This window comes from Eptesicus fuscus, chromosome 4 (assembly GCF_027574615.1).
Source record: "Eptesicus fuscus isolate TK198812 chromosome 4, DD_ASM_mEF_20220401, whole genome shotgun sequence".
Lineage (NCBI taxonomy): Eukaryota > Metazoa > Chordata > Mammalia > Chiroptera > Vespertilionidae > Eptesicus > Eptesicus fuscus.
This window is the reverse complement of record NC_072476.1, coordinates 103531468-103546876: the sequence shown is the minus strand read 5'-3', so window position 1 is coordinate 103546876 and position 15409 is coordinate 103531468. Positions and strand designations below refer to the sequence as shown.

The following is a 15409-nucleotide window of genomic DNA, read 5'->3' as shown; positions in this document are numbered from 1 at the left end:
TACTCTTTTTATTCTACTGGAATTTGTGAGAACCCAGAGTTTTCTGACATTTCTGAGATTTGTTGGCCATTCAAGTACAGCAGAAACCATGTGTCTTACTTTACTGGGAAGGCAGGAGTGTCCCTGGAAAGTCTAATAATTAGGTGCTGGACTTTTGGAATTGATTAGCTGGTTTTCTTGTCTTTTTTTCACTATTGTTTATCTCTTCTAGAATTTTTTTTTTTTTTTTTTTACAATTCTTCAGTTTCAATTTCCAAGAGAGCTCTTTCTTGCTCTCTCTCCCTCTCTCATTTTATTCTGGTTTTATGGACGCGATGTCTTTGCCTCCTGTTTCCTGCATTGCTCTGTGTTTCCTTCAAGTGCTTTTTGGTTGTTACTATTTTGGTTGGGTTCGTTCCTTTCATTTTGGAGCCTTTGCTCAGGTATATGGTGCTTCTGGACGGGACATTCACTCTAAGTGCAATCTGATTGGAAGCTCCCTGCATGCATAGACAATAAATTCTAGAAGCGAAATTGCTGGCAAAGGATATGGACACTTGTGCTTCACTGGCTGTTTACAGCCACATGGTCCTCCAGGCAGTTGTAGGAATTCGGACTCTTAGTAACGAGTTTCCCCAAACCCTCTGTGACCAGTGCATTATCACATTATTTTGTAGTCTCCAAATTTATTTGTAGAAAAATCTAATTTCAGTGTCGTTTTTATGTGTATTTTTTTTTTTGCAATCGAGCTTGAGCATCTTTTTATATAGTATAGAGTCACCTGTACTTTCTGTGAAATGTCTGCTCACATCCTTTATAATTTTTCTTTTAAGATATTGGTGTTTTTGCTTATTGATTTGTGAAAATTCTTTATCTAGAAAATTAGCCCTTTGTCTATCACACATGCTGGAAAGCTTTCCTACCAGTTTACCACTGAACTTGTTTCATTTGTGCTTTTTTTTGGCAAACAGAAAGTTACCATTTTTATGTAGTCAAATTTAATGTTCTCTTTTATGACCTCTGAGATCATGAAAAAAAATGTGTTTTTTTCCCTAGTATTTTATGGTTTCATTTATTTTGCTTTTATTTAGGTGATCTAGTTGGCATTTATCTTGGCAGGAGGTAGAGGTTCAATTTCCCCCCAGTTGGCTGGCAACCTGTCTCAACTTACAAATCTTCCTCAATACAAACCCACAGCAATGTTTTAAAATTGTAAAATCCTCCTTCTGATTGACCAGATTAACTGTCTCCTGGTCATTAAGGCAACACGAGATTGTTTCGAAGCCATTGTGCCGGAAATTTAATTTGTGGGTGTATGTAATCTGACACACTTGGCAGCTGAGTCTGACCCCTCCATGTGCAACTGGAACCTGAAGTTAATCAGGTAGCAAATCCAAAACCTGATTCTAAATCGCAGGCCTGAGTGGCGTTGATGATACAGAGCCCAGGTCAGGAGCGGGAGGGGAGGGGAGCTGAGAAAAGTCCTGGGCAAGCACCGCACGGGAGCCAGAGACCAGGCTCCAGGAGGCGTGAGACCGGGGTGCCTGGGGACACCTGAGCCTTTGGAAGAGGCAAGGTTGGGGGGCACTTGGCTTCTCTGTCTCTTGCATTCAGTCCTGTAGCAATTCTCAGTGTGGAGGTGGGATTCCAACTTGGCTTTCACCTGCGCAGAAGTGGGGCCGGGAATCCTGGTGGAGTAGAAGGTGGCCCAGGCCTGGGGGAGATGGGGACTGAAATCAGCCTTCTGAGAGAATTCAAGCCAATGTTGGGAGGGTGTCATTAGTTGATACATAAAGGTACCCACCTCTACTAAATCATGCCTAATGTAACGGTCAGTGAATTCTAAGTTAATGCATCCCTTCATCATGAAACTTTATAGACTAAGTGCCTGGCACGGTGCCGAGCTCTGGGAGGCAGGTGTATAAGGGGCAGGTGCCTTAGGCAGTCCTGTACTCACCCGTAACAATGTGATGTCATCAACAGAAGTGGAAATTCACGTTTCCAAGGCAATGCCCAAATCCAAAAATCAAGTTCAACACCCAGTTAGCGGCACTTTCTGTCTGCAGGCCCCACGCTCCGAGCGGAGGGAGACAGGGGCAGCAGGGCCTGCAGTTCCCACCTTCACGGAGACGAGGCTGTGGGAAATGCACAGAGTGCCTGGGGGCTCAGAGAGGAAGTGAGTCTTTCCTCCGGGCGGGAGCAGGGAAGAAGGTCAGGAAGGCGGTCTAGCGGGGCCGTGCTTCCTGTCACTGAGGATGCCATGGACTTGCACCCTCTGCTCCTGCACCTTCAGAATGAGCTGCTGGGCCGGCGCCAACACCTGGCCAAAAACACCCAGGAAATAAGACGAGGAGGACATCTAGCCTTTGGCATAGAATGACAACAGGAAGAAAGAGTAGGAGCAAAAAACACAGAAGATGTTGTAGGAGAACCTACCACTGAGACTACATTGGAAGCATAACATTTTTACTTGAATCAGTGTAAGAACTTTTGAAAACTGGTGTTAACAGAAAATCTTTATCATCATGACTATCCTATTGTAATTTTACAAATCTGGTTTTAAAGCAACTCCAAGCTCCCGGCTGGTGTGGCTCAGTGGTTGAGGGTCAACCTGTCAATCAGGAGATCACGGTTCGGTTCCCGATCAGGGCATATGCCCGGGTGGTGGGCTCCATCCCCAGTGTGGGGCAACCTATCAATGATTCCCTCTCATCGTTGATGTTTCTATCTCCCTCTCCCTTCTTCTCTAAAATAAATTTTAAAATATTTAAAAAATAAAATAAAATAAAGCAACCCAAAGCAACATGCATATTTTCCTAAACATCAAAAAACAGAGAAACTGGTTTGCTAGAAGTGTTTGCAGGCTGTGAGGGCTTTTCTAAAAGGAGGCCTGAGGAGCGGGGGCACATACCTTTTCCTCTTGCGAAGTCACATATAACCGGGCCTTTCCCGCAGGCCTGCATCAGAGCTGCAATTCGCATAGTGCTCTCCGGTCAGCCTTACAGAGCAGCCCTCACTCGTCATCAGCCCTGTGCAGGTTATTAGCCTCGCTGATACGTTTTCTTCCTCTCTGTTCTTAGGGCCAACAGCACCTGCCAAATTTTTGAGACGGCTCGCGGCTTAGGGGAAGGCTCATCTAAATAAAGGCCGGCTAACGTGACAGAGCGGGGACTTAATCCTCCACTGGCCCGCCCGCCCCGGCCAGAAGGCTGATTTGCAGCCTTCTTCTTCCTGGGGCTCCAGATTATTAGGTCTCAGGCCCTGCGACCTGCTGCCAAGAGCCTCGGGAAATGAGGAAGGCCAGAGCTGAGCGCCATCAGCCAGGGCCCCGGGGGCCTCCTCAGTGAGAGATCCTCTGAACCTCAAAGGAAATCGCAAACGGGAGCCTTTGTCCCAGGACCAGCCGCCTACCACAGAGCATCAGACTGCACTGCAGCCACGACGTTCCTGCAGCTGGCCCGGGCGGTGACAGCGGTGCGAGGACAGGCGGCCTCCGGCTCAGTGAGAGCTGGGAGTCCCGCACAGGAAGGTGTGAGGGCCTCCGGGGAGGCCGGCAGCCTCGGGCCGGGCCGGGCAAGCTCTGCGGCTCCGCTGCCTCCTCCAGGCCGGCTCCGATGGACTGGGGCCCTGGGGGTCCCTGACGCCCATCGCCCACCGCCCACCCACGGGGCCTCTTCTGCGCCTCCCAACCTGCCGCTGGCCGGTGCCTCCTGGCTGAGATGGAGACATGAGCTGCGGTGCCATGACGATGACAGCAGCGTGTGTGGATGGCGGCGGCCCGGTGAGCCCGCACTGCGCCCGCTGGGACCGGCGGGACAGCGTGGAGAGCGGCTGCCCCACGGAGTGCAGCCAGGAGGAGGCCGAGGGGCAGGTGCGCCAGCTGACGCCCTTCGAGAAGCTGACCCGGGACATGTCCCAAGACGAGAAGGTGGTGAGGGAGATCACGCTGGGGAAGCGGATTGGCTTCTACCGCATCCGAGGGGAAATCGGAAGCGGGAACTTCTCCCAAGTCAAGCTCGGGATTCACTCCCTGACCAAAGGTAGGCCCTGCCCCCCATCCCCCAATCCCAGGCGGCCCCCGTGGGAGCAGGACCCAGTGCGGGGCTGGGCCAGGGGTCCAGGGCCAGGAAGCCAATGACGCGTTGTCACCTGACCCTGCCCGCTGCTATTTCAGTTAATTTTCACGGTAAGGGGGTGAGGACAATGTCTTTGTTTCCTCTTTACAGATAGGGACACTGAGACCCACAGAAGTTACGTGTGGCCTCAGCAGTTCAACCTTAGATGATTCTGACTCCAAACACTCTCCCCCTACACCATGCGAATGAATGTACTCAAACACTGTGGGGCCCCGGCCGGTGTTCTCAGTGGTTAGAGCCTCTGCCCACGAAATGAAGGTTCACAGGTTTGATTCCTGGTCAAGGGCATGCACCTGGGCTGCAGGTTCACTCCCTGCCGGCCGCCTCCCTCCCCAGGATGAGTCCAGGAGGCAACCAGTCGATGTGTCTCTTCCACATCCACGTTTCTCTCTCTCTCCCCTCTCTCTTTCTCCCTCTCTCTCTGTCCCTTCCTCCCTCTTTCCCTTCCACTCTCTCTGAAAAAGCAATGGGAAAAATATTTGCAGGTGAGGATTAACAAAAAAAACACTGCGGGGACTCTGTCCTGCTGACACGGAGTGTGGCTTGGTTCTAAGGCAACTCCTAGTCCAAGCTTTAGTTTACGCCTCCCGTTCGGATCTGCGGGTCAATACCAATGACGCAGGCCGGCCGGGGAGACCTCCCAGATCACACAGTCCGTGGACAGCGGGGTCCAGTCTCCCCTGCTGACCCGAGGCTTGTGTTATATTTGGGGAAAAGGGCTTTGCTCTCAGGACCTTCTCTGCTCCAGTCTGCTCTGTACCGTCCTCATTGCGGCCGGGGTCCTTGCTGTCTACCAAAGGCACACACCCCCTGCTGGGTACCATCACCCTGGGTCCTAGCACAGCAGCGCCCAGCACGCCGGCCTCGGGGAGGAACCTTGCAGAGAGCCCGGCAGCGTGGGCTCTTCCCCGCTTCCCGCTTGCTTAGCTGAAGCCTGGACATTATCAAAGGGAGTTACAACACAGGAAAGGAGCCCTTGCAACTCCGTACAGTTTACGACTTCCTAAGCCCATGGGCTCGCTCTGCCCTCTCCCCGAGATCCGCCCTGACATGGTCTCTCCTAGGCCCCAGCCCGAGCTGCTCGGCCCCGCTGTCAGAAGGCACACGGCCAAGAATGATGGTTGCGGGTCCCACAGCCACACGCTGAACGCTCTCAGCTTTCTTGTCCGTCTCCACCCACATGTTTCTATTGCAGCTCAGGTTTCAAAGGGAGAGAACACAGGGCTGGGCAAAACTAGGTTTATCGTTACGCGTACGTGAATCACAGAGTTTATTCTTGTATTATTATTCATATATTATTGTATTATTTATTATTATTGTTAACCTGCTTTTGCCCGCCGCTGTATGATTGCTCACTGGCCAGTCGATGACAGGCCACCTTGGGGTCAAGGGCCTCCCGTGTCAAGTCAGCGGCAGCCTCAGGGTCCCGCGGCCCCATGACTCTCGACAGAGCCCAAGGTCCAGACAGGTGTGTCTGGGAAGGTGAGCAGAGTGACAGGCATGTCCCCCATAGAGACAGGAGCCACCGGACGGCATCTGATTCCGGAGACAGGCTCCAGCGTGGGCTGGACAGGAGAGAGAAGCAACAACAACTGGTATTTATAACTGGCTTCCTTCTTGGATTCCTCAGGTGTCTGTGGTATTACTAAGTTAAGTTAATTCTGGTCCCTGAGTTGCGAGAGCATGACATTTTCCCGCGGTGCACCGGTTGGGCACTTGGGTGGCCTCGCTGGCAGGGGATCCTCGCTGCTAACCGGCCCTCTTGTCGAAGGTGCAAGTCACCCATGTGCCAAAGGGGAGGAAGGTCAAAAGCACAGGCAGTGGGGAAATGGAATCAACAAGCGAGTTCAAACACGCCAGAGAACGTACCGGCAGCTCACAGCACACGAGACGGATGCAACAGGAGAAGGAATCCCAGCTTCACCTCCCGACTCTTACACCCTAGTCCTGGCACCACGCCCCATCGCTCTCCTGGGCTTCTCCCCATCAGTGAGCCCCGCGAGTGGAGGAAAGAGTAGGAAAATGAGAATGAGTGGAACTGAAAGGGGGGCAGGAAGGGAAACCTGGGCGCAAAGGCATGCGAGGCGATGAACACAGGTGGCTTCAGGGGCTGGGAAACAGAACCTCGGGCAGGATGATGGAAAGAGGACGAGGAGAGTCAGGGCGAAAAGACTGAGGCTGTCCGTGGAGAGGGGACATCTGGCTCCTCTGAGTGGACGGGAATGGAAAGCAAAGGGGAACGCTCCTCCAAAAGCTGTACCTCTGCCAGAGGAAGGTGACTCATTGGGAGTGGCTTAGGAATGGGGATTTCAATGCCTGTCCCATAGCCAGGCCCCGCCAGAATAGGCAATATGGGTTGCCATTCCTATCAGTGTGGTCCCCATACAAAGCCCACGGGCCAGGCGGTCGCGGGTGTCCTAGGAAACACGGACACGGGCTCGATGAGATCAATAAAGGAGACTTTCCTGAGAAAGCCGAGGGCTGCCGTGGGGCGGCTCCTGGAACAGTGGTCTTTAAACCGGTGCCAGCTGCTCTGATCTCTAGAAAAGGGGCTCCAATCCAGGCCGCTGCTGGCCGGGGCTTACTTGTGTGGCGAACAGCTCAGGTTCCCCCGGGCCTTGCAAGCTGATAGGGTGGCTGAAGCCATCATGATTAGAATCAGGCTGATTAGAAATTTCTCAAAAGAGATGGTGCACTTGGCTTCTGAATATTTTATGTCCCATCTGCTGTCACAGAGATCAGCCAAAGCGGCCGCGGTGTCTGGCCCTTTCTCTGGTGTGCCCTTCCTGACCTCTCCTCCCCTGGTCTTCCTCTCGCTACTCTGGTCTCCAGTTTCCCGAACGCTTTCTTCTCCTCTCTCAATTTATTTATTTATCAGTTCACTCATTCCGCTTTTCAAAAATATAATAAACTCTCCCGCACACACACTTGGCTCTGGGCCTTTAACAGAGATGAATGAGGTACCTTCTAGCCTGATAGGGACCCACGCTATGTAATGGAGACAGACAGGAAACAATCAGTAAGTGACGTCACCCCGCACGGTACAAAGGGTGTGCTCAGCTGTGCCTGCGGGTGTCAGGAAAGGGTCAGTTGACCAGGAAAGGCTGGGGTTGGGTCTTGAGGTTTGAGGAGAAACTGTACAAGTCACAGGGAAAAGGGAATTCCAGGCAGAGAGAGGATGTCAAGCTCATGGAGGTGTGAGCTGGTCTGGGGAGTATTTGTAGATTTGAAAGCAGTTCGGTGAGGCTGGAGCCTGCGACGCACCACAGAGTGTGGGCGATGCGGTGGGCGATGCAGGCAGGGCTGGATCATGGAGCACCTTCGTGCATATTTGGATTTTGCCATTTTGGTATCAGGGAGCCATTGAAGAGCTTAAAGCAAACAGTTAATACAAGTGATTCATAGAATTTGATTTCAGTGAGGAAGGTGAACTTGAAGTTGGGGTGTGACAAGAGTCAGGGAAGTCAGAATAAAATATTACTCTAATGGTCCAGATGAATGATGATGTCCACCCCAACTCAGGAAGTGACAATGAGGTTGGAGAGAAGGGGATGCATTTGAGAAATGTTTTAGAATATTGGAGAACCTTGTCGTTGACTGGATGGGGGAGGATGGGGGAGACAAGGGACAGGAGGAATTGGGAAGGAGACCCAGGTCCACAGCTTTGATAGTTAGCAGTCAATAGCAAACACAGGAAAACAAATGGGTTTGACAGTAAAGATTTGGAGGCACTGACTTGGAGGCACATGGAAGTCATGAAATAATGAGTCCAGCAGCCATCTTGGAGTGCAAGGGAACGCCTGGATGAGAAATCAAGATTTGGAGCTTAACAAATCCACGGTATGCTAAAAGTCTTGGGTGTCCTGGTCACAAGCTCCTTGGTGCCAGATCTTGTATCATATTGATCCTTGGAGTTCCCCCACATGCATTATAAGTAACTAGAGGCCTGGTGCATGAAAGTTGTGCACTCAGGGGAGTCCCTCAGCCCGGCCTGAGTCCTCTTGTAGTCCGGGAGCCCTCGAGGGATGTCCAACTGACGGCTTAGGCCCACCCTCCACAGGCCTAAGCACTGCTGTGGAGGCTTGAGAGGCTCCCTCCACTGCCACTGAACTTGCCCCCTGGTGGTCAGTGCGCATCATAGCGACTGGTCATTCCGCTGTTTGGTCGATTTGCATTTTAGACTTTTATTATCCTATATAATAAAAGCCTAATATGTTAAGTGTCCAGTCGTCCAGTTGGCCATTCAACCAATCAAAGTGTAATATGCTAATGATATGCTAAGGCCACTCAACTGCTTGCTATGATGTGCACTGACCACCAGGGGGCAGACACTCTGACCTGTAGGTTAGCTTACTGCTGGGGTGTGGCTGATCAGGACTGATCATGAGCTGGATATGCCCTGGAGCCCTCCCGTGGTTCCTCCCCAGCTGGCCAACCTGGTGGTCAGTGGCTCAGCCACAAGCTGGGCTGACAGCGGGCGCACACAGTGGCCCGCCTCTACGGCAGCGCTAAGGATATCCGACTGACAGCTTAGGCCTGCTACCAGTCCGACATCCTCTGAGGGCTCCCCAACTGCGAGAGGGCACAGGCTGGGCTGAGGGACCCCCCCATGCATGAATTTCGTGCACTGGGCCTCTACTATAGGATAAGCATTCAACAAATGTTTGCTGAATTGTTGGCATACTAACTTCTCATGAAAATGTAGTATTAGTAGGGAAGAGATATCAGAGGGAGCAATGCAGGGCAGTACTCTCTGGGAGGTTCTCTACACTGTGACTTCCTAGGAGGACCCAACAGGGAACTAACTCAGTCTCTACTAAAGCTTAATACAGAAGACCCACTGATTTTTTTAAAAGTGATCCCTTCGCTTGAAAACATGAAAAAAACAACAACAACCACCCAGCATTAAAAATCATGTGTTCTTATTTTAAAAATAGTAAGTGACTTGTGAATTCATCCTAAAAGTAAGTCCAACATTAGAAATCCGATAACCAAAAAAAATGTTCATTGTGGCCTTATTTATAGTGCAATGGACTGGGAATCATTTATATAATCCAACAACATTAGTAATAATCGAGTAAACTAAAACATACACATTGGATGTGATGTTACAGAGCCATTAACAATCATGACGATGAAGATTGAGTGGCAATGCAGAAGATGCATTGAACAAACAATAAGTGAAAAAGCAAGACCCAAAATTGAGTATACACTGTGAGGCTAATGCTTTCCCTGCGTTGCGTTCTTGTGAAGATTGCATGAGATCATTCATTCAACAAATATTTGTTGAGCATCTATTGGGTAACTGGCCCTCTTCTAGGGACTGGGGATACCGAAATGAACAAAATAGACAATAATCTCTGGTGTATGGAGCTTATGGTCTAGTGGGGAGACACAGACAGAAGCCAGTCAGTCAAGTACCATTGTGTTATGTAGCGATAAGTGATAAGAAGGAGCACCGAGGGCTGCCGCTTTAGAGGGAAGTTGGCCAGGGACGGCCTCACTGAGGGAGGTGATCATTGAACGGAAAGAAAAAATAAGGGATCTGGTCATGGATGCATCTGAGGGAAAGTGGTCGGGCAGAGGGAATAGCAAGCATCAGAGCGCCAGGGCAGGAGTGTGACTGTTGTTCTCTAGAAACAGCCAAGGGGGATGAGGACAGAGAATAACAGGGACCAGATCGTGTGGGGCCAATATGTCCTTGTAAGGACTTGGACTTTTCCTATGAGTGAAACCCAGAGCCTTGGCAGGAGCAGAGACAAGAGATGATCTGCCTTTTGCTTTAAGAGGATCACCCTGGCTCTCTGTTGAAAATAGATTGCAAGGGGTCGAAGGCAGAAAAGGAGAGATCAGTTAGGAGCCTACTACAATAATCCAGGCAACAGATAGTGGTGCCTTGGACCAGGACGGTACCCGGGAATGCCGAGGAGTGGCTGGGTGCTGGCTCTGTTTAGAAGGTAGACATAACAGGATTTGCCGATAGACTGAAAATGGCGTGACAAGAAGAGTCAAATGCTCAAGGCTCTTGTCTGCACAATGGCGAAAATAGCATTTCCGTTTACTGAAATTGAGAAGACGGTAGGGGGAGCAGGTTTGGGGTTGAGGAGAGCACTGCTCAGTATTGACTATGTTATGTTAGACATGCTTATTGCACATCTTTTCATGTCATTCTTCTGATAGCTGCACAGTATACCATGATATAGGTCACTGAACCACACTCTAGCTTAACCATCTCTTGCTGGACACTTAAGCTGTTGCCAGCATCACAGAAGCCTTCTTAGGCCCACATGCAACTTTGTTCGGATGTCAGATCATTTCCTTAAGATTGTGAGAAGTGAAATGGCTGGGTCAAAGGGTACAACCATTTTTAACGCTGTCAATACATTAATACCAAATGACCATGAATTGGTATAATAGTCTAGGACCATTGTACCAATTAATCCTTCCCCCAACACTAAGTACTGGTGCGTCCAGGCACTGACAAAGCCAGATAGAACACAGCCCACACACGGACGGGCAGGAGGAGGGGACCAACCAGAAGTCAACATTTACAGGCCAGCGTGCTGAGATTATAGTGCAAAGAAACACAGAATCGGGACACCAGGATCCTCATAGAATGGGAGTCATGGAAGGCCTCCTGGAGGAGGTTGGTTTGGAGGCTGGCCTTGAGAGACCGTCAGGAGTAAACCGAGTAACGGACAGGAAAGGGGTCATACACCAGATAAATGAGCCAGGCAGAGGAAAGCTTCCAGGCATACGAGTTTCATCTTTTTTCAAGGAACAACAGAAGGTTCTGTAACAGTTGGAGTCAAGTTGTGGATGGGAGGTGAGGATGACGGACAGGAGGTGAGGGTGGGGACAGGGGTGATGAATGGTGGACAGAGGTGAGGGTGATGGACAGGAAGGGAGGATGGAGGACGGGTGATGGATGGCGAAAAGGAGGTGAGGATGGTGGAGAGGAGGTGAGGATGATGGACGGAGGGGAGGATGGTGGACAGGTGGTGAGGATGGTGGATAGGGGTGATGGATGGCGAAAAGGAGGTGAGGATGGTGAAAAGGAGGTGAGGATGGTGGAGAGGAGGTGAGGATGGTGTAAAGGAGGGGAGGATGGTGGACAGGAGCGGAAGATGGTGGATAGGGGTGATGGATGGTGAAAAGGAGGTGAGGATGGTGAAAAGGAGGTGAGGATGGTGAAAAGGAGGTGAGGATGGTGGAGAGGAGGTGAGGATGTTGAAAAGGAGGGGAAGATGGTGGACAGGTGGTAAGGATGGTGGACAGGAGCAGAGGATGGTGGATAGGGGTGATGGATGGCAAAAAGGAGGTTGGGTTGGTGAAAAGGAGGTAGGGATGGTGGACAGGGGTGAAGGATGGTGAGGCTGAGGAGGTGGGTCTGATCAAGAGGGGCTTTCTTAGCTAAGCAAAGGAACTTTAATGTCATCCAGAAAACTGGGTAAAGATCATCAACTACAAACTCCTTGGGAGGCAGGAGTTGGCATCAGGCCTGTGCGGGAAGATCAGGGATGAGCTCTGTGAGCTTGGGGACAGCCATTTAACCTCCGTCTCATAAGATAAAGGGGCTGATCTAGGTCCCTTTGGGTTCTAATTTTTTTAAAAATGTATCTTTATTGATTTCAGAGATTAAGGGAGAGGGAGAGAGAGATAGAAACATCAATGATGAGAGAGAATCATTCATTGGCTGCCTCCTGCACGATCCGGGATCAAGCCAGGCAGGAATCAAACTGACCTCCTGGTTCATAGGTCGACGCTCAACCACTGAGCCGCTGCAGCTGGGCTGGTTCTAAATTCCTATGAGCCTATGAACACTGGCACATTCTTTTCTTTTTTTCCAGAAAAGGTGGCCATTAAAATCCTGGACAAGACCAAGTTAGACCAGAAAACCCAGCGGCTGCTCTCCCGTGAAATCTCCAGCATGGAGAAACTGCACCACCCCAACATCATCCGCCTTTACGAAGTCGTGGAGACCCTGTCCAAGCTCCACCTGGTGATGGAATACGCGGGGGGCGGGGAGCTCTTCGGGAAAATTAGCACCGAAGGGAAGCTCTCGGAACCAGAAAGCAAGTTCATCTTCTCCCAGATTGTGTCTGCCGTGAAGCACATGGTGAGTGGGCGAGGAAGGAGAGTCTTGCTCTCATTCTACCCACAGTGGGAGCGTGTGGCTTCCGTTTACCATCATGCAGCTGCCCAGAGGGTGTCAGTCTCACGGGCAGACAGTAGACCCTTCTCTGCTGGTCAGAAGCCTGGCTGCGCGCATTGTCCTTGCCTCTGAAGCATCACCCAGGAATCTCCAGTTACAGGGCAGCCTCCTGGCTTCTGGAAGTTAGCAGGAGTCACTCTGAGCAGCCCGATGACACTCACCCACTCTGGTCACACCATCTCTCCAACCCCATCTTCCTGTAGCCAGAGAGCTAGCTCCTCGCTCTTTCTTGGCCTTGCCTTCCTAACTCTGTGTTGAGGATGCCCTCTCCCCTATCAACACGTCTCACATTCCCACTCCCATCCACCCTTCACGACCCAGCTCAGACCTGTCTGTCTGAAACCCGCTTCAATCTCACAGCAGCACCCACCGATCTTTCTCGACTTCCGTGAACTCCTCTACCTCTTGCTGCCTCTGTGCTCAGACTTTATGGTGTACTATTTTAGTCCCTTATTCTTTCTTTAGCTAAATCTGGACTCCTAAAGCACATTCCCTAGATATATTTTTTAAATATATATGTTTTTTATTGATTTCGGAAAGAAAGACAGAGAGATAAAAACATCAACGATCAGAGAGAATCACTGACTGGCTGCCTCTTGCATGCCCCCTACTGGGGATCAAGCCCAAAACCTGGGGATGTGCCCCGCCCAGGAATTGAACCTTGACCTCCTGGTTCGTAGATCTCTGCTCAACCACTGAGCCACGCCGGCTGGGCTAGATCTTCGAAGAGCTGTGCTCCGGTGCCCTTTGTAGCGCTGGCTGAGTTGCTGGGCGCAGGAGGAACTGACTACAGACCCGACCACCACTTTCACGACTTTAGTGCAGACGTGTGGCTGCCCTCTTCACCCAGGTCTCAGTCAGTCCAATGGGCAGAAAAGAGACACTTGTCTGGGGTCTTAGTTGAGAGGCTGTTTCTAGTTCACTCCTTTGCCTGGATGTTGTGGGGTCAGCGACCTCCTGGCCAAATGATCAGCAGGGAATTAGTGACCTGGGACCCAAGCGAGCAGGCAGGAGGAATGGGGGAGGGAGGAGTGAGCCGGAGAGAAGAGCCTGGTCGCAGTGGCGGCGGGCGCGTGAGCCTGTCATTAAGTGGCCTCTGCTGTAGTGAACCTTCCCGGGCCCAGGAACAAGCCAGACACATCACACAACAGGGCAGTTGGGAAAGGAGTCTTCCATGTCCTCCTTGGAGAAGAAATCAGAAGACCCAGCAATAGAGGGTGCAGACCGAGTCCTCCAGAGCTCGGAGCCCTGACATTCCTCCCAGCGCTCTGGTCTCCAGAGGATGAATCGCAGACATGGTTCCAAATTTCATGGCGGGCATTTACTCGGTGCCAGCACCCTGCTGAGCAGGACAGACACAGCATCATTTACAGTTCTCCCAACGCCCCATGAGGTGCCCATCAGTATCCCATTTTACAAGGTAGAGAACTGACACAGCTGGTATCGTTGAACCTACAGCCAAGCTGTCAGGCTCCAAAGCCTGGATTCTTACCCCAGGAGACCCATCAGCAAGAGTAACAGTAAAGCACATCCCAGGAGTCATTGGGACTGAGCAGGTGAAGATTGTCTGGATTCAGCACGCCAGGGTGGGGGTGGGGCCTGGCTCAACCCACAGCGCACCTGCTGCTGGAACCTCCTCCCTTCTACTGACCTCTGTGAGATGGAGGAGCCGCCTGGAGGTCTTAGTTGAGAGGCTGTTTCTAGTTCACTCCTTTGCCTGGATGTTGTGGGGTCAGTGACCTCCTGGCCAAATGATCAGCAGGGAATTAGTGACCTGGGGACCCAAGAAAGCAGGCAGGAGGAATGGGGGAGGAAGGAGTGAGCCGGAGACAAAACTCCAGCTTTGTCTACAATGGAAGAGCTGCTGTGCAGGAGACACCCACCCTGTGGTGGACAAGCTGGGAGGGCGCAAGGCCTTGTTGGAGTTGACCCTAGTCAAGAGATTGCTCAGCCGGAAACACCCATCTGTGACCTCAAAACAAAGGACTATTGTCTCACCGTGTTCCGGAACAGTAGTTTCGTAAGATCTGGGTCTTATTGCTGGCTCTGATTTCCGAGTTCACACGTGGGGGACAGACTCCAACCTCACCCCACAGGAAAATGAAGCCTTTCATCCCTTTGGGGCCTGTGGGTGTTGTTTGGCTACAGGTTATGGCCGAGCAGCTCTCCAGGTTTGCTGACATGGTTAATCTCCACTGAATTTCCGGTATTACGTCATCTCACTGTTTCAGAGCTACAGATGCATATTTCCTGCTGGTATTTCACTCTGGAAATGACCGTTCTCCCCTCTGTCTCCTCCCACAGCACGAAAACCAAATTATCCACAGAGACCTGAAAGCAGAAAACGTGTTCTACACCAGCAACAGCTGTGTGAAGGTGGGCGATTTCGGGTTCAGCACAGTGAGTAGAAAAGGGGAGATGCTGAACACGTTCTGTGGGTCCCCTCCCTACGCTGCACCCGAACTCTTCCGAGACGAGCACTACGTGGGCGTGTATGTGGACATCTGGGCCTTGGGGGTGCTTCTCTACTTCATGGTGACTGGCACCATGCCATTTCGGGCAGAGACCGTGGCCAAGCTGAAGAAGAGCATCCTCGAGGGCACGTACAATGTGCCTCCCCACATGTCGGAGCCCTGCCTCCGCCTCATCCGGGGAGTCCTCCAGCCCATACCCTCTGAGCGGTACGGGATCGATTCCATCATGAACCATGAGTGGATGCAAGGGGTGCCATACCCCACCCCTCTGGAACCTTTCCAGCTTGACCCCAGACATTTGTCAGAAACCAGCACCCTCAAAGAAGAAGAACATGAGGTCAAAAGCACGTTAGAACATTTGGGTATCACAGAAGAGCATATCCGGAACAACCAAGGGCGAGATGCCCGCAGCTCCATCACCGGGGTCTACCGCATCATTCTGCATCGGGTCCAAAGGAAGAAGGCTTTGGAGAGTGTCCCAGTAATGATACTGCCAGACCCTAAAGATCGGGACCTGAAGAAAGGGTCCCGTGTCTACAGAGGCATAAGACACACATCCAAATTGTGCTCAATTTTATAAATTGTGTTAGACTATTGGTAATTAA

The 15409-nt window shown here is 51.3% G+C and overlaps 1 protein-coding gene and 1 long non-coding RNA gene across 2 annotated transcripts; one reads left to right on the top strand and one right to left on the bottom strand.

Moving 5' to 3' along the window:
• Positions 1-2896: 2896 nt before the first annotated feature.
• On the bottom strand, positions 2897-14289 carry LOC129148886 (uncharacterized). Its single transcript, XR_008555906.1, has 3 exons — positions 14214-14289; positions 13982-14104; positions 2897-3071 (listed from the first exon to the last, which is right to left on the bottom strand). It is a non-coding gene; the product is annotated as an uncharacterized LOC129148886 (long non-coding RNA).
• NIM1K (NIM1 serine/threonine protein kinase) lies at positions 3195-15409 on the top strand. Its single transcript, XM_008151641.3, has 3 exons — positions 3195-4019; positions 11966-12234; positions 14635-15409. The coding sequence occupies exons 1-3, from the start codon at positions 3707-3709 to the stop codon at positions 15382-15384; spliced, it is 1332 nt and encodes a 443-aa protein (XP_008149863.2). The 5' UTR covers positions 3195-3706; the 3' UTR covers positions 15385-15409.

Bases quoted from the DNA above. Each gene is read 5' to 3' on its own strand.
- NIM1K (XM_008151641.3), top strand. From the start codon at position 3,707: ATGAGCTGCGGTGCCATGACGATGACAGCAGCGTGTGTGGATGGCGGC. The intron at 4,020-11,965 runs GTAGGCCCTGCC...CTTTTTTTCCAG, and splicing joins GATTCACTCCCTGACCAAAG to AAAAGGTGGCCATTAAAATC. The intron at 12,235-14,634 runs GTGAGTGGGCGA...CTCCTCCCACAG, and splicing joins TGTCTGCCGTGAAGCACATG to CACGAAAACCAAATTATCCA.